The 26,111-nt window shown below is 33.5% G+C and overlaps 2 protein-coding genes across 2 annotated transcripts in view; one reads left to right on the forward strand and one right to left on the reverse strand.

The window, feature by feature from the left end:
- Positions 1–13,866, reverse strand: part of LOC128179609 (uncharacterized) — a 34,059-nt gene extending 20,193 nt beyond the window's left edge. Inside the window, exons 1-2 of the mRNA XM_052847075.1 lie at positions 13,509–13,866; positions 3,474–3,805 (exon numbers count right to left, since the gene is read on the reverse strand). Of these exons, the coding sequence (XP_052703035.1) occupies positions 3,474–3,805; positions 13,509–13,785 (609 nt within the window). The 5' untranslated portion in view covers positions 13,786–13,866. The remainder of the gene's footprint in view (positions 1–3,473; positions 3,806–13,508) is intronic.
- A 96-nt stretch (positions 13,867–13,962) lies between these two features.
- LOC128179608 (putative serine protease K12H4.7) lies at positions 13,963–21,472 on the forward strand. Its single transcript, XM_052847074.1, has 10 exons — positions 13,963–14,205; positions 14,372–14,553; positions 15,641–15,783; positions 15,913–16,008; positions 16,243–16,378; positions 16,616–16,730; positions 17,602–17,803; positions 18,140–18,236; positions 20,160–20,368; positions 21,082–21,472. The coding sequence occupies exons 1-10, from the start codon at positions 13,993–13,995 to the stop codon at positions 21,192–21,194; spliced, it is 1,506 nt and encodes a 501-aa protein (XP_052703034.1). The 5' UTR covers positions 13,963–13,992; the 3' UTR covers positions 21,195–21,472.
- Positions 21,473–26,111: the final 4,639 nt, after the last annotated feature.

The raw sequence follows: 26,111 nt of genomic DNA on the forward strand, positions 1-26,111 counted from the left end.
CAACTACTGCCATACCTAGCAGTGTCTTTTGGTTGCTAAAGTCAAACCAAGAATTTATATATCAGATTTATTATCGATTTTTGCATGCTTGTTTAGTACATTAATTCCTACAATGTCAAATACATGTGTAATATACATTAGCTACTTTGATATATGATGCGTACATCTAGAGTTGTAGGTTTATGATACATGTACAAGTCACATGCGTGATGATCATGGAACTGTTAGGACTTTCCGAACAATTAGGCCTATTTCAAAGATACTAGTACCCAAAAGTATGTCATCATAGTTAGTTTTAGATATCCGCCAATGTTTCGCAAACGGATCAGGTATGAAGGCTTAGTGTGTAAAATATGATTATAATTGATAGGATTTGATTATGTATATCCATAAAATTAATCATATACGATTTATTGATTGTCTTTTAAAAATTTTAACAATTAAGCGGAATCTGTGAATATTCTATAGTATTATGACAGTCGTTCAATCTGGTTTATTTATTAAACACTTTATTCAGATCATGTCAAATAAAATTGATTACATCTGATTCAATATATCTATAAAGTCTAATAAAGATGTTTTGATAATGTAACTATTTTATCAAAAATTCAACTGAACAAAACACTGATAGTAACAGCACGAGTGGACCTTTGTAAGTCACCTCACGCAAACAAACAGACACCCATACTGTTTTCTACTGAAACAGATTTGTTTCACATTTATCAGTGAACCATCTACTGTCCTTCGTGGTTTTTTGGCGCACATCTTTTTCAATTGTCAACAGTCTCGTTTCTGTCAGTTCACGTTTTTTTTTCTCTGGCAGTTTCATATAATGTTTGTTTTTGACGTACCTTTCAGGTTTATACGGTAGGATACTGTCGAGTGATTTCTTATGCAAGTTTTCTATGTGATAGATTTCGCCATAATAGAAACATTGTATCAGGTATGCCACATCGTTGTCAACGCTGACTATTGAGGATAGACTTCCGCCTCCTTAAACTCGAGTTCCGTCAGCAACCAGCTTTCACACTTGTGAAGAATGCTTTTCACGTCGTATTCATCTGGAAACCTAATAGTACTCAAGGAATGTTATTTAATTCCTCAATAACATCTTTGTTCCATATACTTTTAAGAGGACACTGTTAGAAATAAGCTTTTAATCAGTAATAGTTTACCCTGGTATCATAATGATTATGTCCGTCAAACACAATGTCTTTGAAATTATAACCATTTAATATTGATTCATATGGTGGCATATCTCTGCCCCTTGTGCGCAAGTTTTTCCTATCAAATATGTCGACATGCAGGATAGTTAAGTCAACATGCAACATAACTATGTTGATATGCCAGAAGACAGGAATCAAATAAGAATTATAAAAAAATCTCAAATATCGCCCAAATGTGACATCCAAGATGCTACTTATTTATGTCAATGTCCAACTTATTTATGTTAAAATTCTTGCAAAATAAATATGCTGACATGCAACTTATTCATGTCAACATGCAACTTAGTTGTTTTCACATGCTACTTATTTATGTTAACATGCAACTTAGCTATGTTTACATTCTTCAGTAACTTATCTTTGTCAATATGCAACTTAGTTATGTTTACATGCAAGATAAATATGTTAACATGCATAACTTAGGTTTGTTCACATGCGAGATAAATATGTTAACATTTCGAAATAACTAAGTTGCATGTCAACATATTTATCTTGAATGCTAACATACTAAGTTCCATGTCGACATAAGAAGTTGCATGTTAACATAAATAAGTTGCATGGCAACATATTTATCTCGCATTTTAACATAAATAAGTTGCATGTCGACATACGTAAGAAGCATCCATCATCTTGGATGTCACATGTTAGCGATATTTGTTATTTTTTATAATTTTAATTTGATTGCAATTCTCTTGCATTTCAACATGCATGTTGACATAACTATTTTGCATGCCAATATATTTATCTTGCATGTCGGAATATTTGATATAAAAATAACTTGCACACTAGGGGCAGAGATATGCCACCATATGAATAAATATATTCCACCATAGATTTATACTATGTACAATATGCATGGTTATATGTATGATGACATGACACAAAATAAATATATTTTATTGCATATAGTTAGTTACTCGTGAGAAGAAAAATATATGAAAACAAAAGAGTGATGATTAATTTTAATTTGTCTCATGTGCAAGAAATCTAACGAAAGAAAAAAATAATGTAATAAAGCTGATTTTCAGTAGCAATTGACCATCATAGTAGGATAAGTATTAAAACACAATACAATTTAACTTGAATTTAATCACATTAAATACAGATTGGAGAAAGACGACGACTACCAGTATCTTTTTGTAACTGAAGTCAATTATAGAAGAATTTATAAAATTAATATTATCAATTTTGCCTGCTTGTTAAATACATTAATTCCAACTATGTCAAAATAATTAGCTGCTTTCATATATGAACTGTATGTTCACAGGGTCGATAATAAAGAAACGGGTCAATTAAAAAGAAACCATAAAGTATGTTATCATGACCCTCTTTTATATATGTACCCAAGATCCGTCAACAGACCAGATTTGGAGGAAATATGACCTTAACTGACACGATTTGATAACGTTTATCCATAGAGTTAAAGGGACATGGTCACGATTTTGGTCAAATTCTATTTTTAAGTTTTTATCATTAACAATTCTTTAGAAATGCATTTCTAATGATCAAATAAAATTTGAGAGTCAGTCATTAAGTTATAAGCAAAATACAGGGCTCACAATTCTTTGTAATATAAACAAGGCTCGTGCCCTGTTTTTGTTTACATAGCTTCAATATACCACCAAAAAACCGTTTTCCAGCTTATTTGTCTATATATCTTTTTATTTATTTTAGGCATTGATAAACAGTGCCTAACATTTAACACATTAGTTTTAGGTTTTACTTCAACATTCAAAACGTAAACAAATGCTTTGTTTACATAGCCAAGAATTTCAAGCTCTGTAACTCGCTTATAACTCAACATTTCGGTTGCCTATTAAAAATGCCATTTTTAAGCATTGTAAATATTAAAATCGGAAAAATAATTTTTGACCAAAATCGTGACCATGCCCCTTTAATATCTATTTAGACTTTAAAAAATTTTAACAAACGAAACGTGTTCTGTGAATATTCAAGTATTTTGACAGTCGTTTGATCAGGTGTACATGTTATATATAGATTATGTCAAATAAAATAGAATACATCTGATTAAGTGCATGTTCATTTGTAAAGTCTAAAAACAATTCTTTTATGGTAAATATACAAAAAGGTACACAAAAAAATGATAGTTTCAAAAGACAAATCGTACAATTGAAGAACAAAATACAAACAAGCTGACACACATGCTTTTTTCTATTTAAACAGATCTGGTGCACATCTATAAGTATCATGACTTGCCAAAATACTGTCCCCATACCTTCTGGTCTTCACATCGTTTTCAATTTTCAAGAGTCGCGTTTCTGTCAGTTCACGTTTGTTTTTCTCGGGCAGCATCAGGTAATGTGTGTTTTCGACATACCTTTCAAGTTTATACGGTAAGATACTGTCGAATGATTTCTTATACAACTCTTCTAAGCAATAAATCGATCCATAATAGAAACATTTTATCAGAAATGCTACATCGTTGTCAACGCTGACATAGTGAGGATGAACTTTGGCCTCTTTGAACTCGAGTTCCGTCAGCAACCAGCTTTCACATTTATGACGAATACTTTTCACGTCGTATTCATCTGCAAGTGGTAGAATTTCGTCAATGCGAGCTTCTGTAAAAACAAAACGATATTAAATCACTTGAAAATAAGAAATAAAATTATAATTACATTGTACAGATAAAATAATATTCGTGTATTGTCCCAAATATGAAAATCTACTAAAATCTATTATTTATTTTATTACATTATACATGTATTATCCATTATATACAAAACAAGTTTGGAATACAATAGAGCTTACAAATCCCAATAATTTTACTATGTTTAGCTTGTTTTTGTGAATTTGTCTTCCACGCCAATGCATTGTAAAACAACGGGCGTGTCTAAAGGAATATTATCTAAACTAGTCAACTTGCTATTGTTTAAAGTTTATCAATGCGTCTCTCACACATACCTCATGCTGTTGTATGTCAAATGACTGCGTCATTTCCTGATAAGAAAAGTTCAAGTGAGGGAAATTATGAAAAAACTATAATATATTTAATCAACCTTGACCCATATACGATTTGTTTTCTTTAAAGACAAACTAATTCCACAACAATAATTAAGGTTGTTAAATTGGCAGAAATCGTCCATTAAAGTGTTTTACTGGAAGACGTACTCTCTCTCTATCTTTATATATATATATATATATATATATATATATATATATATATATATAAAACAGAATGCGACAGTCCAAATTAAATAAATAAACAATTTATTTAATTTGGACTGTCGCATTCTGTTTTATTTATTTAAGTATTTTTTGCTGTACCGAGGCTTTATATATATATATATATATATATATATATATATATATATATATATATATATATATATATATATATATATATATATATATATATATATATAATTCACTTTTGTTGGAGCTCCACATCCGCCCCGACCGAGGCTTGAGCTCACGACCTCTGGAACCCATTCCCCTAGCAGTGAGCGGCCACTTTTGTTAAAGCTCCACCTCCGCACTACACAGTCGCATGAGATACAGGTGGAATACAGTTAAACGACAATTTGGATCGGAACGATACACATTGCATAGATACACACATATATAATAAGCACAAACATTGCAATAACTCTCAAATTGACATATACCTGCCCATAGTGAATGATAGATATATATATATATATATATATATATATATATATATATATATATATATATATATATATATATATTTATATTTATATATATATATACACACACACACAGACCCTGAAACGTACTACTACACCACACGCTCGCTGCATACTCGCTACACGCTCGCTTAATGGTTCACACGATGAACAGTTTACACGAAACGCTGCACGCTTTGCCAGAAACGCTAAACGATTTACACGAAACGATTCTCGCACGAAACGATTTGCTCGCTTTTCACACGCTTTGGACACGCTTTTATCCTGATCGATTCGGGTTCTCTGACTTCTCTCGGATTTTAACCCTGAATTTGTTTGTAAGAATTAATTTTAAGAAAACACGAAATAATAGAAACACTGATATTAGAAACGTATATGTACATAAGTATTCAATTGATTAATAAAATTAATTTGGTACTTATATTTGGAGAAAAAAATTATTTAATCACAGAATTAGCCAAAAATAATACTTCTATAGATATATTCATTGCTCAAAAGAAATATCCATGATTCTTATTAGTGCCCTAAATAATAAAAATTCCAGAGAAAAAAGTTACCGTAACACAATATTCAATACCAAAAATAAAATTCGTATATGATTACAAACTCAGATCGGTTTTTCAGTATTCGGTGGGATTTGTATTTTCTTCTCACATTAGTATTTTTATTGGTTTCGGAGAATACGATGTAAAAATACTAACAGTAAATAAACCTGTAATTATTTACATAATTGATAATTTTGAAAGTTATGTAAAATAAAATTAGTCACATAAGTTAGAAAAATGCTATAAAACAACCGATTATTTTTTTTTATGTCGTATCATTCGCGTAAATAAATGTTCCGTAAAATCACAGAAGAAAATCAATCGATTAAACAATTAAGAAAGTTGTTAATACTATTTCGGATTTCGGAAAGAACAAAAAAAAAAAATGATTTAAATTTTTGTCTCAATATTCGTATACAAAACCGGCGCCCCGCATAACGGCGTACAATATATCTATCATAATCTATTTGAAATAAGTACCATGCATATAGATTCCCATAATAATTAATGCATGTGTACATTTTCGGAAAATTTCAGTCTGTTAATTACTTGTTGTTTTCTGTTATCAATGTTTAAATAATTAAAATAATAAATTGTAGATATATTTTTAATCGGGATTCAGAAGAATTTACTTCCCGCATTTCATAGAAATGAACAGTATATTTTCTTTCTATGTTTACATTTAATTTTGTTCAAATTAATGTTAAATAATCCATCATTAAATTGTGTGCATCATCAAATACTGATTTCGACTACCTTGAAGTCATTAAATCCCTATTGGCTATTAACAAAAGAAGAGACGCATGACCATCCAATGAAAACGAATACACAGAGTTTGATTCATGACAGGTTCAGCCAGGTGCAGGTCTCACCCGATGTCCGAGGTTATGTGTGCTGCTTGTACACAGCCAAATAGTCTCAGTAACTAGACTTCTTTCAATACGCGTACCTTTCTTTTGTTTGTTAAAACTTAATTCAATTTTGTAAAAAGATAAGTATATCATTTCTTATAGATTTTTTTCACGAAAATATCTACAAAGGAGTTTTGCCAATCACAAACAGATTAAAGTAATGTTTAACACGAGCGCTATTTTGAAACAATTAAATGTCAGAGAGTTCCGAATGAAATCTGATGAACATTTCACACGGTTCTCGCACGCTTTGTCCGAAACGCTGCACGCTTTGCCCGAAACGCTAAACGATTTACACGAAACGCTTCACGATTCACACAAAACGCTAAACGGTTAACATGAAACGTTTCTCGCACGAAAGTCGCGCGCTTTTTTGGTGGAGTAGTACGTCTCAGGGTCTGTGTGTGTGTGTTTGTGTGTGTGTGTGTGTGTGTATATATATATATATATATATAAAGCACAGGGAAATTCACTTTTGTTGGAGCTCCATCTCCGCCCCGACCGAGGCTTGAACTCACGACCTCTGGAACCCATTCTCCTAGCAGTGATAGTCCAAGAACTGTGCGTAATCGTCTGCGCGAGCAAAACATCAGACCAAGACGTCCAGCGGTGCGCCCAGTACTGCTTCAACGTCATCGTATCGCCAGACTAGCGTGGTGCACACGACATCTGCGATTCAGAATACAGGACTGGGCAAATATTCTGTTCACTGATGAATCCAGATTTCATTTGGATAGCAGTTACGGGCGTTGTAGGGTGTATCGTCGCGTTGGAGAGCGTTACCAGGTCGCTTGTGTTGTGCAACGTCGACAATTTGGTGGAGGTAGCGTTATGGTATGGTGTGGAATATCAGCACGTGGAAGGACCCCTCTACAAATTCTCAATGGAAATCTCACCGGCGTACGCTATCGAGATGAAATTATTCAGCGTCATGTCATACCCTTCATACAGAGACATCAAAATCACATCACTCTGCAGTAAGACAACGCAAAGCCACACGGTGTAGTCAGGGACTTGATTGTTCAACAGAATGTCGATGCCTTGCCTTGGCCAGCTGTTTCCCCCGATTTGTCGCCGATCGAGCACGTCTGGGATGAAATGGAAAGACGTTTACGCCGTTTACCAAATCAACCAAATACATTGGCTGATTTAGGCCAGGCTTTAACTGACATCTGGAACAACATCCCTCAAGCATTTCTGAACACTTTAGTGGCATCAATGAGGCGTCGCTGTCAAGCATGCGTGAACGCAAATTAAATGGTGGTCACACGCGTTATTAATTTTGTTAATTCAAATTATTTATAATGTTTTGAATGAAAATGTAGTTGTTCCAATTGCTGTAACCAAATGGAAAACAGATCTAACAGATTATAATGTTGAAGATCTTACTGTATGTGACATTTTTAAGATTTGTTTTAAAACTACCAAAGATTCTTCTGTACAATGGCTTCAATTTAGAATTTTACACAAAATTCTTCCAGTTGGCTTCTACCTTAAAAAAATTAATGTCAAAACTACTGACAGATGTGGGTTCTGTAAAAGTAATGAAACTATTATACATGTTTTTATTTCTTGTGAGAAAATACATACCCTGTGGAGTGAACTTAGTTTATACATTTAGAGAAAGACCTCTGAAAGAGTCGGATTTAATATGTCTAATATTATACTTGGCCAACTTCCATGGTCGTTTCATAACAAAGTCATTAATTTTATAATTCTTTATATGAAACAATATATATTTTGTTGTCTTATGTCAAATAAGATTCCATGCTTAATTGGTTTCCTTTGTCATTTGAAACTAAAATGCAATATTGAAAGATATGCGACAATACAAACTTGTAAATTACAATATTTTGAAAAATTATGGGATAGTTTGAAAGGTATCTTTGATGCTGACATCTTATCTATTTTCATTATGACTATTTTTTCTACTTCTGTTTTTTCACTTAAACTTTCTTTTTTTTCTTTTTTCTTTTCATGTAGGTAAGTAACCACTAAATAATACATTTAGGTGTTTTTCATAAGTGTGGGTGTGTATGTGTGTGTGTGTGACTGAATGTCTTTTCTGTATGTTTGTTCCTTGAAAAAGAAATAAATTATTAAAAAAAAATAAAAAAAATGTTAATTCAATTTCAAATAACAGTGACTTTCGAGTATGCTCTAATTTACGTTATTCGACGTTGACATTAATGTGTTATGAGATGTTGTTACGAATACATGTGTTAACAGTATTACAAAAAATAAAATTTGTTCATTGTAATTTTTAATTTTTTTTTTACATATATTAAATAATGCACAGTTTCTTTTTTCCGATAGTAAATTCAAGGCAGCAACTGTTGAATTTTTTAGCCGCTTACAAAATTTAGTCGCTCTCTGACGTTTTGCCGACATTAAAAGCATGAGAGAGAGAGAGAGAGAGAGAGAGAGAGAGAGAGAGAGAGAGAGAGATATTTAGTCTTTACTTCACACTATGCAAAAAGAGCCCGGCTTTCAGTACTTCAGTACTTTGATTACTAATTAAAAGCAATTATTGACATAAATTTGGGGTAAATTCGTAGCTCTTCCCAAGCATGATTCATTTTGGTACTCATATTCTCTAACAATTTTACTTAAAATATTCGAAAACAGTATTGATCTTTCACCTGCGCCGAGCACTTTTTTACATGCATTAAAATTCCTTTATTCAGTTCTTTACACGTAACAGGGAAAGTCTCCAAATCACTAATTTACAAATAGTCTTTTACTTTAAATGAAGCTTTAAATCTACAGATTTTTTATTGCGTGGACCCTGAGGTCCACGCAGAAAATATATAAGCGAGGTTAAACCGGATGCAATGGGGAAAATTCAGCCTGCGCATGAGCTAGCCTGGTTCCTGTGCGTAATGGGTAGCTCAGGGAACCAGGCTAGCACACGTTTATCTGAATCGGGATCGGGATTCCGTGCCATATGCACACTTAAGTTCAAAGGCGCTGTAATTGTACAATCGGCAATCCTCGGCTGATTCCGCTACGCTCCATACAAATGTCGAGTGCGCGAGACATCCGAGTAGTTCCGAGTGGCAATTGTAAAGTTGTCGGTAAACAGTACAGAAACAAAGTATTCCTTTTAAAAAATGATTGGCATGTGATATGAACTATCAGTATTATGAAATAAGTTAATGTTATGCCGAAACTACAACATGCATCAAATAGCATAATTTGTAATGTTTTGTTGTTTTCCGAATACACAAGTAACTTAACTTTACTTTTATAGTAGGCGAGGCTAGAGAACTTCCCGATTAAATTTTTTAAGCATTTAAGTATGATTGAATAATTATGTCACTGTATAAAAGTTTAAATCTCAAGAAAAATGCATCATATAAATATGAAGTTTTTACACAACGCTGTCACTGCATAGTTAACAAAGTAGTGCGAATCGTAATGTGTGTACAAATAGTAGAATTCACCGAATGCCTGATACTGTACATGCAAACTTCATTCATAGATAGATCATAATTATTTTAGAAGTATGAATCCTTTAAATTCTGAGATAAAAAGTCAGGGCTATACAGACATGTATACGTAATACAACGTACAAATTTAGTGGTTAAAAGCAGAGGGCTAGAGTCGGTGGAATCTCTGATAATCTTTAGGCTTTCACTTTTTCGTTGGAAACACATACAAATGGTCCACGTATTGTAGTCCTTTTTTAAAGGACAGCAACTTGTTACTGATTATTGATGCGAGTGAATTCTGTACATCTAGCATAAACGACAGCATCAATGTAAAGGAAACAAGCGGTTTTATTACAGTTTCAATAATTCCTGAGACCCATCGAAAGGAATGCAGATCGTGACGTCAAATTTGATTATGACGTCATATTGTATGAAGTACAGACAAGTGACTTTTTACAAATCTCAGTGAAAGATGTTGAAAATGTGAACAGTTTACAGACGCGACGGACAGACAGACAGACGACAGACAAAATGTGATCAGAAAAGCTCACTTGAGCTTTCAGCTCAGGTGAGCTAAAAACCGCTCTAAATTCCGCACCACCTTAATTCCACATGAGGAACAGTCACAGACAGACTATAATACTCTATTATACATTTGTTTTCCCTTGGACTGAAATGTCACATTTTCATTGGTTTAAACATAGCACGTGATTGCCTCATATATCTCTATATTTGTTCTGTGAGAAATAATATTAGGCAATATGGCCGTCATTGGTCGACGCTTCGTTTACTCATTTCGACATTTCATAGTATTTTATACATAAACTGCATGCCGAAAGTTCTTAAATTATTTGGAGTAGTTGCCCTTTGAAATTCTTTAAAATTAGAGTAGTTGCCCTTAGAATATTGACGTCACATTGTTTTGTCTGGAGCAGAACAAAATGGCAGCGTCGAAATTTGCTCAAATCTCTGCAGAGGAAAGGGAGAAAACATTTAAAATTGAATATCAACAAAACATTGTAAGTAAACATGGGTGAAGCAAACATTTTGAAAGAGTATTTGAAAGGTGAGATTGAAAATTTTGAAGAGTTTAAATGAGTTAAATTAGACGAGATGTAAGGCATCTTGTACATGGCTTTGCGTAGATCATCGCTATTTGTAAATAAATATGTCGCTTGAAAGTCCTCGAGAAAACAAAACACTTATTAGGTTAGTTACTGACTCACTACGGATATATATTGGGTTGATCAATCTCATAGAAGGCTCGGCTTCGCCTCGCCATCTATGAGATTGATCAACCCAATATATATCCGTAGTGAGTCAGTAACTAACCTAATAAGTAATAGTACTTTGTCCCGAGATTTTGCTTCCGCCACTTTTCGCTGGATATTGTGATAATCATAAAACTTTTGTGCTCAAACTACATGTATGTTCATCAACTAATATGAGAAATGCCAGGATTCTCTGTTTTGAAACGCCCCTTCTACCCCTTCAGGTGTCAATACAGTTACACATCCCAAAATAGAAAGTATACGGAGATTTTATAGGAATGAGAGTACCAACCCCCGGATGTTTACATCAGAGAAAAGTTATAGAACGTTGTAATACATCTTCGCTAGCCAAGGGTTCACGATCCACTCCAAGAGGAGAGGAGCGGATCGTAAACTCTTGGCTAGCGAAGATGGTTGTAATAAGGAATGAATGGGTAAGCGTTACGCGATTGGCTGAATTCAGGTATGTGTCAATTCTCATTTTGTAGTAAAAATATTAGTTTTTAAAATAAATCATGGAATGGGGGAATATTTTAAAGAATATAGCAACACTACCGACTAGGAAAAATGGGGGGGGGGGGTGATTTTTTATGTAGAGTGACATTTACTGCCGATCGCTGCAAGTAGTAAACTCCTATAAACGCCACGGGACCATATACTATTTTGTCATTTCCTGAAAGGTCTTAAATTAAAGTTTCAAATTATACCAAAGATTTGATTGAAACTATTATAGTAAAGTACTGAGAGGTCATAACGTCTGTATGGAGTTCTATTGGAAAATAATTGGTAGGTTTTCTCATTTTTGCATTGCATCAGCCATAAATAAGCCCGGATGATAACGTTGAAAAATTGTGCGAGGTGTTCCGAGTGAGTTCCGAATGGAGAAAAGATGTCAACATTCCCCATTTTAAATCTCCGTAAGAAATCTGTTTTCGTTCCTGAGAACTTATATTATGAGGGAAAAATTATAATTTGTTAATACTTTGGTATTTTCCCTTTTATCCATTTCAACATTTCTTACACAGGATTGTGCACCCCTGCGAATGTTATTGTCATTTAAATTTTAAATCACGTGGTTTTATTTGACCCTTTCAGTTTCGCAGTAAAAATCGTGCCTCGCGTTTATAGTATATTTTAGAGAATCTAGGTACTTCTAGTCAAATATAAATTCTAGATTGATTGATTTATTTATTTATTATTCGGTATTTATTGATTTTAAACTGTATCTTCATTAATTGGTGGGTAAAATGTGTCCTAGAAATAAATGTGACAATGCAAAAATAGTTTGTTTCTGCTGTTGCGACAATTAACATGCGGAATAGACATCCCCCCTAAGAATTAATTTTCGATCCGCGCCTGACCTAGTAATAACACTAATAGTGAAACAGACTGTACTATTTTATGCAGAATGTTCCTTGAAAATGGCTCGATATACTAAGTTTTTATGTAAAACATTCACCCATTATTTTTTTTAAAAACATGGTATTGCACACCACAAGCATCAAACATGGCTATGATTTTATTAAGCAACCTAATGTTTATTTTGTTGAACACAAACGATAACTCTGTTTCGAGTATCATCGTTCAATTTAAAAAAACCGCTAGATGGTGAAATAAGACATACATCTTAAAGGATGTTAATGTTTTAACATAAATCAAAGTAGGGTATGATTACTTACGTACTTTGAGAATATTATCCGAACACTTATACTTCCGCTCAAAATTTCACAGGAACTGAACAAATCTCGGTGAAGTCTTGTGAACTTTCATTCGAGCACCTCTGGATTTATTACATACTTAGCGACGATAAAGAAAACATTCCGAACACATTCGCAGGAGTGTTGTGTGTTTTTCTTAATTAAAAGTAATCAAAAAGTGTTGGAAGCAATAACTCGGGACAAACTATTACTGACATCTGTTGGCATGTCACTTAATTCTGTTTATAGTTTGATACCACGTATTTCATCTTATTTACACTTTTATATGTACATGCCACATGTATTAAAATGCCATATGTGATACACGATAGTTGTATGATTTCTTTTCATTTAAATTAAGTAAAAGACATTCATTATGTTCATAGGCGTCGGAACCGGGGGGGGGGGGGGGGGGCTTGGGGGAAAAAAATTTGGGTAAGTATTTTTATTTGGAAGTATAGGTATACCCCCCCCCCCCCCCCCCACGGATTAGGATTTCCATGTTTTTGGGAATTCCTTTTTTCTCAATATTGCTGAGAATTATTCTAGCCCCCCACTTTCAATTTGCTTCCGACGCCAGTGATGTTATAGTGCGAAGACTTCAAGTTGCGACGGCAAAAGTGCGAAGGCGAAGGAGCGAAATTGCGAAGATGCGACGGCAAAGCCCGAAGATGCGACGGCGAAAGTGTGAAGTTGCAACGGCGAAAGTGCGGAGTTGCGAAGGCGAAGAAGCGAGTATCATGAGTATATATATACCTGTCAGTGTATATTCTCTAGGAAAAATACATCTCAAAAACAATTCAAAACTGGAATACTTTTTTCCTGGAAGTTCCAGTTCTGGCATATTCTTTTCTTTAAATTCACCAGTCAACATTCTTCGAAATACTTTTGAGGCATCAATCAAGACCCCCTTAAGCACATGCAACTTTCTACCCTCCACAATCAAAGTGAAATCGGTAACTTCGGGATCATGTGGGAAGTACTCGCACTCCTTTTCCGAATCAGTAAAGTCTATGTCTAGTTCTATCTCCATGTCGTCAATTTAAAAAACGAAAATGGTGAAATCCCAAACGTCTAAATTTAGTAATCGATACCAATCCAAACATTCGGATCGCGCTCGGCCTTTTCCGTAACCGAGGAAAAAGTTATTTGCGGTGACGGAAATGGCCGAGTAGTTACAATTGCAAAAATAAATCACGTGATATCAAGATCATGTGATTAAGCGTTTTCACGGGACAAAATGGCGGCTTCCATGAAAACTGTGTTGAATCTCGTTTTAATTTCTGTGCTTGTCAGTTTTACCTCAAGTTTACCTCGATTTCTCCATGGACGACCAAAACATGGTTTGCTTGGAGCGCCTAAACTGCCTCAAGGATCAGTTCCTCCACCAGATATGTGGCTGAAACAAAAACTTACGCATTTCAATTACGCCGACACAAGAACTTGGCAACAGGTTAGTTTCTTCACGACTTTAGCTTAACACCCCAACCCCCTCACAGTCAAATAGTTACCGCCCATTTTGTAACATATTCACTAAGATACTACTGTACGTGCATTCTACAACGTAAATATCGGAATATTACGTATAGTATTTTAATCATCATATTTTTTTGTGGTAGCGGTATTTCGTGAATGACACTTTTTATAAACCAAATGGGCCAATCTTTCTCATGATTGGAGGGGAAGGGACTGCTAATCCAGCATGGATGCTGCAGGGAGCATGGATAGAGTATGCCAAAAAATACCATGCAATATGTTTTTTACTTGAGCACAGATATTACGGGAAAAGTCACCCAACACCGTAAGTTTGTTTGATGATATACACATTTTCTATTGTCTTTGTCCACATCAGAGACATAAATAACAGAGATTGGCAACTGATCGAAATCTCGCGAAATCCTGCGGTCCCTATTGTAAAGTGTTCCCAGTTTAAATCAGTATATCTTTTGAATAAACAATTATATCGAAATAAGAAAAGCCATAACCTATTACCAAAACACTCAAAATATTATATTTTCATGAGTTTATGTCATATAAACAATATTAAAAGAGGAGTTTAAGGAGGCAGTTGGCTACCCGTCGTCCGAGATTTTGACGATGTTTTATAGCTGGCCAATATATTTTCTATATATATTAATCTTATTTTTCTATTTTATGTTTCAAAAATGTGTAAAACCTATGCACACTTTTCATTAAAACAATATACTTTTGGTTTAAGATCATTATCTCAGTTTACTAAAATGTAGTTCTCAAAGTAAGGTTGGTCCCGTACCATTAATCAACAACAAAACACGCTAATGGCAGAGTTGCCAATCTCTGTTATTTATGTCTATGTCCACATTGAATCTATAAATTAAATTCAATTTATAACTGTGTGGAAAAAAAATATGTAATTGGTATGTAGGCCAAAATGAAAATGTTTAAAAGCATCATGTGATTACAAGTGCATCATGGTGATTCATATACTGTATACATGTATAATATATAGACTGTACTACTGGAAGAAAATGATATGTTTCAAATATCATGCACAGTCCTGTTCAGGCAAAGCAGGGTTTGCAAGATCGAACACAAGGAAAATATCAATGATATTTTTTTAAGTTCCTTATTCCTCTGGTTAGTTTTTGAAATATCCTATGTTGTGAAATTAATGCATGATTAATCATATTATATCATGCAAAGCATTTTTCTAATAAACCAAGTGCATTGTTTGCAATGTTCATTGCATGCATATATTTCACAAATAAATCTAAATATATATGTATACTGCTAAAATCATTATGGTCTTTTGTATTTTCATTTTCAAAGATTTGATACAACCTTCTGGCTGTTGTGCTTCAGCTACTAATTTGTATTTATTTATCTGATTATTTTTTAATGCTATAAAGAGATCTGAGTGTGGACAACTTGCAGTTTCTCAGCAGTGAACAGGCACTTGCAGACTTGGCCTACTTTATTCAATATGTAAAACACAAGTATAATCTTATGTCAAAGGACCAGAAACTTATCACTTTTGGAGGTTCATATCCAGGCAAGTTTAAAAGATAATTTTCAGAGAGATTAAATATCAATTATAAGTATTTTCTAATGTTGTACAATAGATGATTTGAATAGAACTGAGCTACTTCGGTGATAATTTTGAAGATTTTCCTAAACGTAGGATCTCTGTCTGCCTGGTTTAGAGTGAAATATCCTCATCTGGTAGATGGCGCTGTTGCCACTAGTGCACCAATATTTGCACAACTGAATTTCAAAGGTGAGCTCCACCACATTTGTAAATATATTTGGCAATGCATGCATTTAAATAAAACAGTTGACTACCAGTCTCTCTCTCTCTCTCTCTCTCTCTCTCTCTCTCTCTCTCTCTCTCTCTCTCTCTCTCTCTCATGATTTAAATGGCCATACAATGTCAAAGCACACATACATCCTAGACAATATTCTATCTTACAGTTTTACCTATAATTTATTGTTTAATTCATTTTTTCACTAGAATATCTTCAGGTTGTTGTGAGCTCCTTGGCAACCACAGGACCAGGATGCAACAAAAATATAAAGATGGCTACAGATACAATCACAAAAATGATATCCACGGATACAGGGAGAAAGAATGTAGAAAAAATGTTCAAGTATGACAACAATTTACTTTAATTATTCTGCTGAGAATAATTTGTCTATGTTTACCAAAGTAAATTAATTTCAGTGAGATTTGAACATAATGATTTATATATATATTTCTAGAAAATAATTTTTCTTAATATTAGAGCAATTGATAAAACACATCAATTTGGTCTCATTAACAGTATTACTAGATCAACTTATCATATGGAAATTAAATTTGAGGGCTTTGACTATTTGACTTTCAGCTTATGTGACCCTTTAGATACATCTCAATACGTGGATGGTTCTAACCTGTTCTCCAACCTAGCAGGAAACTTTGAGGGAGTTGTTCAGTACAACAAGGATAATCGAGCATTTGAGGTACAGTCAAACCTTATCTGTTTATATATAATTATACTAACATGTGAAATTCTACATTTATGTTGTAGTCCAAGATGATTTATGAAGTTGTCGGGTAAATATTTTATTTAAGGCTGTGACATTTTTTCCTTTTACTTTACTTCTGTTCACCCCTCTTGTTAATTTTGTTATTGATTCATAGATCTATAAACACATTTGAATCAGAGAGTTAGATATCTAATTCAAAACATATTTTTCATAGATTTATTCTTGAATTATTTGACTGTTCTTTATTCCTGTCAAATATCATTATCAATAAATCATTCTAAAGCTATTAAAAGATAATATCTTAAGAATGTTATCGTACATACTATCTTATTGTCCCAAAGTCCTCATAAGATAAGTGTCAGTTCATTTAAAAATACCATTTGAATTGTAAAAAACAATATTTACTAGCTAATAAAAAAATCACTTTGGGTCAAGTAAAGACGATCATGCAAACAAAAAAAGTATGGAATCAATCCCACAGTAATACATGTACCTGGCACTGTGCAAACTTGATTCTGAGATGCTTTGTTGCATTTAGGTACTTTTTTTTAGCAGAAGGAAGGCACAACAAAGAACTAAAAAGTGGAATTGTAATCAACCATATTAGAATTGCAAAATTTGCCAAAGGCTCAGGGATAGAAAACACACAACTCATTTGATTAATATCGTAAACCATCTCCAATCTTGAGAGGTCCTATAGCTATAAGTATACCATAACCAAACATCACATGTCAAATTTGTTTTTATTTGCATACAAAGCTTATGATTTTTAGCAATAAGTATTGGACTGATTTTGAGATAACAAAGATTTTTGAACTAATTCATAGATTATTTTCTCTTACAGGGTGCCATAGGAACTAATATAACAATAGACACAATTTGTGGCATCATGAACGATGAAAGCAATGGTTCTCCTATAGAGAGGTATGCCAAAGTAAACAGTCTGATGTTGTCTACCTACTCTCAGAAATGTCTGGATAACAGCTACAACAAGATGATTAAGGGCCTACAAGCCACAGCCTGGAATTCCAGTGCATCTGAAGGGGGTAATGAAAGATTACAAGGGAACCTGTCTATTCTAAGACAAATTCTTAATCAATGATTCTTTTATGATACACATGTATAGATATGTAAAGGGTGCATGATCTGAAACCTAAAATATATTGAGACTTTTCAAATCCAATTGCAATAACTAGTCTTATTGAAGACCAAACATAATGAAACTTGTCTAATTGAACATCTTATACAAAAAACTTTTACAATAAAAGTGAGTTTTGTTAAAATCTAAAATCAAACTTTGTGATATACAACCAAATACATGTACAATAAAAGTGTCAAATTTAAAATCAAATGAATTGAAAATCTTTGTTCTTGATGTACAGGGAGACAATGGATGTACCAGACCTGTACAGAGTTTGGATTTTTTCAATCATCAGACCTTGGTGATGTGCAACCATTTGGAAATTTCTTTAATCTTAAGTAGGTTTCACTGTTTTGTCCTGAAAACAGCAAAAACATACAATAAGAGACAACCTTATGATTTATATTTTGCTCATTGAACCAAGTTTTAAGGTGTAATATCCCTCTGCTATTAATTTTGCCATAAATTTTTTAAAAAATTTCATATTGATTTTCATCAAAGTCAATATCAATTGATTCATATGAAACAAATTTTAAGTGATGAAGCACTGCTAGATTTTTCAAAAATTGATAAAATGTCTAATCATGATATGAAGAAAACTAGACATAGTGATTAGAAAAAGCAAAATTTTACCATCGCAGCATAAAATTAAAAATCCAAAATGTATATGAAAATAATATATAGTTATATACATTTTCAATTCATATTACAAAACATATTGAAGCGCTGCATTTTAGTTCAGAATAGCACTTTGTTGTATAGGTTTGCAACAAAAATTGCTTCAATCAGCAAGAGTTATCTTTCTGTATCATAGACTATTGAAGGTTTTACATACATGTTTTACATACAGTGCAAGAAAAATTGCCACAGTTTCTTAAATTTCAGAAAAGATTTCTTTTTTTAAATTTGGATAAGATAATAGTAAATGGATATATATATTTAAGAAATCCTAAAAATGTAAAACAGAGCATTTTGTTATGTAACACAAAAAGGTGATCAAGTGAATAATCTTCAAGTAATTGGTATGATATCAATACAGGAATATACTGTCTTGAATCAAATGAGCTGAGGTATTAGGGTTTTTTTCAATTTTTTTTCCCATATCTGCTCCCTCAGAATAGAAAAGCCTTATTCAATTTTAAACATTTGAAATGTTATAAGTTTTAAAAGATTTCAACTAAGTCTAGAATTTGCAATTGTCTTGGTCACATTTTTCCCAATTATAATTCATTCAGCTCTGTGAACGAGCTATAGATAGAGAAATAAAAATATTCCATCCAAATATTCTCTGGCCTAAAACATCAAATATGTACCGTACATGTACTGAACAAGTATATAAAATTAAGTTATATTTAAAAAAAGAAGAAATCCATCGGGAGGGGGGAGGGGAGAGGGGGAGGAATAGTCATGTAGATATTGCCTCATAAATACTTTATCATTATGATACATTTCTTGTAATATTTTGTAAAAGTTTTCTTTACTTTTTGCCCCCCTGCTTCAAAAGAGCCATGGGGTTCAGTTCTAATTTTCTTTTTCTATCTTTGAATTCAAATAAGTGTACTGCTTTCCAACATGAATTGGGACCATGCACCATCTCCCTTGTTGTTACATGCCTCAATAATAAAACAAAGTGATATTATTTTCTACAGAAGTTATCTCTCTTATCAGAGGGACATTCCACCTTAAAATCAAAACTCAATGTCATAGTGGACCTATGTGTAAAATTCTTGCCAGAACCATGTATTATATCCCCTTTGCCAAATCTTGGTCTTACTTCACCCACAATTGTCTTTGGATAAAGAGTGTGCAATGTTCTTGAATAAATTTTCAGGATCAAATATTATTATCTTAGTAGATTTCTGTGAAAAATATTTCTCCATACCATTAATTCTTTCCCTTTGATCAAATTTGGCTCATACTGCACATATACACTTGTAGGTAAAGGGTTAGCAATGGCCTTGAACCAGGTTTCTAGATCAAACAATAATGTCTTAGCAGAGCTCTTTGTAATCCTCCACCGGAACATATTTTTTTTCTCAGACTCTAACAGAAGACTTCATGTAGGTTAGGAGTTTTTGACCTTGAACCAAATATCTAGGCCAGAATAGAGGCCATAAACCTCTGTGTTTTATCTTTTTCTAGTTCCTTGTTTCTCCCCCCGTTTCTGCCTCAAATTTATTAATTTTATAAACAAGTGCCTGTTCATTTTAAGATGTGCAATGATTTGGAATATTTTGTACATATCTACCTGGTGTTTACAGGTTTTCAATTCAGCAGTGTATGGATGTGTTTGGAGCCAAATTCAACCAGGAACTGATCCAGATGGGAATCAACAGAAGCAACACAAACTATGGAGGCTATGGGATGAAGGCCACAAAGATAGTCTTCCCAAATGGATCCATTGATCCCTGGCACTTCCTAGGATTCACTAAAGATCTGTCAGCGGAGTCACCAGCCATTTATATTCAGGGTTTGTTTGATTTTTGTCTTACATGTAACTGTAGGTTCATAACATAAACATATACCGGGTACTTAAACACCTCTCTGATGCACCTAACTTGAAGGATTGTGTGACTTTTCCTGATCATCATAGAAAATAGTCTTCATAGTATCACAGAAAAAGATAGAATTCCTAAAATCTTAAGATACATGCATATTTTCTTAAGCCAAACATTAAAACCTACAGGAAAATGGTATAGTAGTTTTGAATATATATCAATCTGATTACAGTCAGATCCTCGATCTGCTCCTTTTTATTTTATTGTTGCTACACAAGGATCAAAAGAAACCCAGTTTGAGGTTATCTCCCAGCAAACTTTTTTTTTACCAATAAAATGGTTGGTTTCATTCCTCAGTTATGTGTTCCGGAAGTTATGCCAATACAATTTTTAACTTCCTTGAGGGCTTCTAATATCAACTTCTGCTCCGGCCTTAGTGTGCTGATACCAAAAGATTCAAGAATGTGTGCGAACTCTTTGTTATACTACTCCATTTTTGTTTGTAACCCAAAAATACTGTTTATAACACTTTCTCTGATTGGCTAAAAAAAACCTCATGAGTATTCTACCAGGAGGTGACCTTGAGTGTGGCTCGTGTAGCCACAATAAAGACAAGCAGGTCAGGGATCTGATTTTAATCAGACTGAAATATAGCCCTTATAACTTGTGTTTTTTATGTTCATAGGAACAGCCCATTGTGCTAACATGTATCCAGCAACAAGTGATGACTTGCCACAGCTAGTGCAAGCAAGGGCCACCATAGAAAAGCTGATTGGAACTTGGCTCAGCCCAAATTAGGCTTGCTCAAAACTTAATTGTCTATATTTTCAAATCTAAAAGATGAATTATAATTTGTTGAAGCCTCATAATGTAACTCAGATTACTAAACTGTCTCTGCGTTCTTTCCAATATTCGTGTGTCATGCCGACATTCACTTACACATTGTGAGATACTGTTCATTAATTTAAATTTTATTGTACGTCACTTTTGTTTTTTTAATACAAATGCATTTAGATTTCTTTCTATGTTGAATGTCAAATGATGAGTCACAATAAAACAGGAAAGAATTAAAATAATTTGTTATTTTATGTGTATGTATATAGTATAACATATATGCAAAGAATATAAACCGGAGCATGTTTTTATAATATAAAAATAGGATCCAATGAATGCTTGGGAAATTTGAAAGTAATTATTTTGATCATAGTAAAGGGATATTTAGCTAGTCTTGAAATTGAGATTTTAAAAAATAATTATGTTTTCCCTACTCTCTCGGATAAACACTCTTATTCCAGTTTAGACATTTTAAAAATATTACGAAGTCCAGAGTTTGCAATTGTTTAGTCCTGTCTTTTTTTTCCAATTGCCAATACGTTTACCTCAGTGAACTAGCTAGTAGCTACAAAGGATAAATGAATATTTTCCATCCAAAGATTCTCTGACCTAAAAATTGTTCAAGCTCTGGTTTAGTACTTTGGATCTATAGTATGTTGAGTTTTTAGGTCACCGGAGTAAACTCAGGTGACCTATTGCTATCCGTTTTCGTCCGGCGACATGCGTCTTCCGTCGTGCATTAACAATTTTACATTTTTAACTTCTTCTTAAAAACTACAAGGCTATTTGTTACCATTTTTGGTGTGAGGCATCTCTATGGTAAGAGGAATCTAAATTGTGAAATTCATGGCTCTACCACCCCCGGGGCGCCACAGGTGGGGCCATATATATAAAAAAAGCCAAATTTTCAAAAATCTTCTTCTCTACTCCCACACATGTCAGAAAAAAAAACTGGTTGCATGGTTATGATGTCCATGAAGCCCTATACCAAAATTGTGAAATTCATGGCCCTTGGGTCAGGGGTTATGGCTCTAGGGTGGGGCAATATGGCCACATAGTAAAAATGTATTAAATTTTATAAAATCTTTTTCTCTACTCCCATATTTAAAAACTAAATGCATGATTATGATGTCCATGAAGCCCTCTACCAAACTTGTGAAATTCATGACCCCTGTATCAGGAGTTCTGGCTCTAGGGTGGGGCCAATATGGCCATATAGTAAAAATGTATTAAATCTTAGAAAATCTTCTTCTCTACTCCTATGAATATTTGTTAAAAACTAAATGCATGATTATGATGTCCATGAAGCCCTCTACCAAACTTGTGAAATTCATGACCCCTGTATCAGGGTTTTTGGCTCTAGGGTGGGGCCAATATGGCCATATAGTAAAAATGTATTAAATCTTAAAAAACCTTCTTCTTAACTCCCAAACTTTTGGGCAAAAAGCTGAATACATGGTTATGATGTCCTCTAATCCCTCTACCTAAATTGTGAAATTCATGGTCCCTGGGTCAGGGGTTCAGGACATTGGGGGGGGGGGCAATATGGCAATAAAGTGTTAATGCATATAATGTTTTGAAATCTTTTTCTCTATTCTCACACATCTGTATGAAAAACTGACTTCATAATTATGTTTACCAGGACGTTCTCTACTAAAATTTTAAAGGTCATGTCCCCTGGAGTATGGGTTTTGACTCTTGGGTAGGGCCAAAATGGATGTATAGGTATTAATGCATATAATGTTTAAAAATTATCTTCTTTACTCCCACACACCTGAATGAAAAACTGAATTCATGATTTTGTAAACAAGAACTTTAAATTTTTCGCCAGAATTATAGGTTACATAGTTCTTTTTGAAAGATTTCAGGCAGGGAGATGGTCGTCATTACAAATTTATAATTTTTCTACTCCAGAATGAAACCCAATTAAATGAATATATGAGACTCCTCGACAAGTTTATGTATGGGTTATATGCTACTCAGGTGACCATTAAGGCCAATTTGCCTCTTGTCTGTAGAAGTGATCTATCTTATTAGAGGGTCATTCCACCTTAAGACAGCCACACGAAAAACCTATTTTAATATTGAATCCGAGCTATTTGATACGCACTGAAAGATTACTATTAACCATCATGCTGATCCTTTCCTATGGTTTATTTAAATTAATGATAGAATGCTCAGTATCTGTCAGTTTCTGTACACCTAGTTTAAGTACCGACGTATTTACTGATTTCAGCGAAATATTAGGCTTTGATGAACAAAATCAAGTGCATTCAAATTACTGTTATAAGTAACCGAAAATGCATATATTAAGTTTATATTGTAAAATTCGAGATACTTTTATGGGTAAATTAAGGAGGAAAATCCTATTCATTCAATACAGGGTAAATTACGCATTGTTCCATCATTTTTTTGTTCATGAACATTGTTGATGATATTAGTACAGCTATTTGTAGTAATGCTGCACGTTTTCAACCGCAATTTTATTATTTTTGCACTGTAGCCCGATCTCAGACAGTTTGCCTCAGACAGTCAGCGATTGCATTTAAATGCATACGTTTTCCTAGAACCAGGCGCGGGTCCAATGCACTTTCAGTTCTTTTGTACATGTACCGACGTATTTACTGATTTCAGCGAAATATTAGGCTTTGATGAACAAAATCAAGTGCAGGCAAATTACTGTTATAAATTATTAAAATGCATAAGTTTATATTGTAAAATACAATTTGAAATACCTTTTATGGGTAAGTTAGTGAAGAATTTCCTATTCATTCCATACACCCATACAGGGTAAATTGCGCATTGATCTTTAATTTTGTGTTCATGAACATTGTTAATTATATAAGTACGACTTTTCGCAGTAATGCTTTTCAACCCCTATTTTATTATTTTTTTCAATGTAGCAAGATTTCTGACAATTCTTTTCTACATAACCTGTACAATATGTTTGTTAAACCTTTGAAGGTTGTGTAGCTGCTGAATGTTGCGACACGACAAAATTTGAATTGACAGGCCCCAAAGCTACTAACACAAAAACACTATCATTTTATGGCGCAATTGCATAAAATAATGCTTTTAGTTATACGATAAGCTTTGTGCATAAGTTAAAAAGCTGCGTTTCTTGAATAAATAAATTTCCGGCTGCGTTTTTTATTGTTGATTTTGTATTGTGTCTAAGTCTTTAACAAAGTTAGGGAATGATGTCACGGTTAGAAGGTCACCCGACTTTTTGGTCTTATTTTCTGCAGTGTTGTTTCAGTTCAGTGTTGATTCAGTTCTTGTGTACCCATTTTAATGAACTGAACAAAATATAGCACGCTTAATCTAAAGGTTCAAGCAACCTAACTTTACACAAAGGAATAATTGTGTATAGAGGTGTTTTTTTTTAATTGGAGGAGGGGAGGGTGGAGTAGGACTGGATTTGTTTCCTAGACGTGATAAAGAACTCGGTTACGAACCGTAGCTGTGGTGCATACCAGCTAAGATATTTTTCTCCTTACAGTGCGTATTTGCAAGAGCATTTAGATAGCGAAAGTAATATTCACTTCACACTTCTCAAGTCTATCCAACTCGTGACTAAGTACAGTTAAAGTACAGCATAATCTCGGTACTGTGCTTGATTTACTTTGTAATATAATAAATATAGTTTATTTTGTAATTTAACCATTTCTTATCCGTTCCTAAATCAATTCGGTAACTCGCTTAAAAGGGATGGGGTCAAGAATTCTTCCTTAACCGGCCGATTTAAACGAGGCTAGTTGTATGGGGACTGCTTTTTTGAAAAAAATTGTGAAATGAATAGATTTAAATCGATAATTGGAAATTTCATTACGTACATGTAAGGTGGTATGGGACACCTTCATGTTGTGTCGTATTATTTATCGAAGTAAACAATAAAATCAAGTATAATTTTATGAATAATTTCTTTCCCATCATTGTCATCGAATCCGAGTATACATACTGAAAGATTAGTAGAAACTATTATTCTGTTCTTGCCTATGTTTCATTTAACCAAACTATAGAATGCTCAGTATCTGCCAATTTATCTACACAAAGTTTTAGTTTCGATTTGTTATACAAAGGATTGGGTAAACAAAGAATTGCTACGAATTACTAGTCAGCTGGATAAAGCATTGCATAAGGAATATAGATGGCAGCGATTGCATTTAAATGCATACGTTTTCCTAGAGCCAGGCGCGGGTCCAATGCACTTTCAGTTCTTTTGTACCGACGTATTTACTGATTTCAGCGAAATATTAGGCTTTGATGAACAAAATCAAGTGCAAGCAAATTACTGTTATAAATTATTAAGTTATAAATGCATAAGTTTATATTGTAAAATACAATTTGAAATACCTTTTATGGGTAAGTTAGTGAAGAATTTCCTATTCATTCCATACACCCATACAGGGTAAATTGCGCATTGATCTTTAATTTTGTGTTCATGAACATTGTTAATTATATTAGTACGACTTTTCGCAGTAATGCTTTTCAACCCCTATTTTATTATTTTTTTCAATGTAGCAAGATTTCTGACAATTCTTTTCTACATAAACTGTACAATATGTTTGTTAAACCTTTGAAGGTTGTGTAGCTGCTGAATGTTGCGACACGACAAAATTTGAATTGACAGGCCCCAAAGCTACTAACACAAAAACACTATCATTTTATGGCGCAATTGCATAAAATAATGCTTTTAGGTATACGATAAGCTCTGTGCATAAGTTAAAAAGCTGCGTTTCTTGAATAAACAAATTTCCGGCTGCGTTTTTTATTGTTGATTTTGTATTGTGTCTAAGTCTTTAACAAAGTTAGGGAATGATGTCACGGTTAAAGGTCACCTGACTGTTTGGTCTTATTTTCTGCAGTGTTGTTTCAGTT

Source organism: Crassostrea angulata, chromosome 4 (genome assembly GCF_025612915.1).
Source record: "Crassostrea angulata isolate pt1a10 chromosome 4, ASM2561291v2, whole genome shotgun sequence".
In the NCBI taxonomy this organism is placed as follows: domain Eukaryota; kingdom Metazoa; phylum Mollusca; class Bivalvia; order Ostreida; family Ostreidae; genus Magallana; species Magallana angulata.

Excerpts from the sequence above, each read along its gene's own strand:
- LOC128179608 (XM_052847074.1), top strand. The coding sequence starts at position 13,993 with ATGGCGGCTTCCATGAAAACTGTGTTGAATCTCGTTTTAATTTCTGTG. Across the intron at positions 14,206-14,371 it reads ACACAAGAACTTGGCAACAG|CGGTATTTCGTGAATGACAC; the intron begins GTTAGTTTCTTC and ends TTTTTGTGGTAG. Across the intron at positions 20,369-21,081 it reads ACCAGCCATTTATATTCAGG|GAACAGCCCATTGTGCTAAC; the intron begins GTTTGTTTGATT and ends TTATGTTCATAG.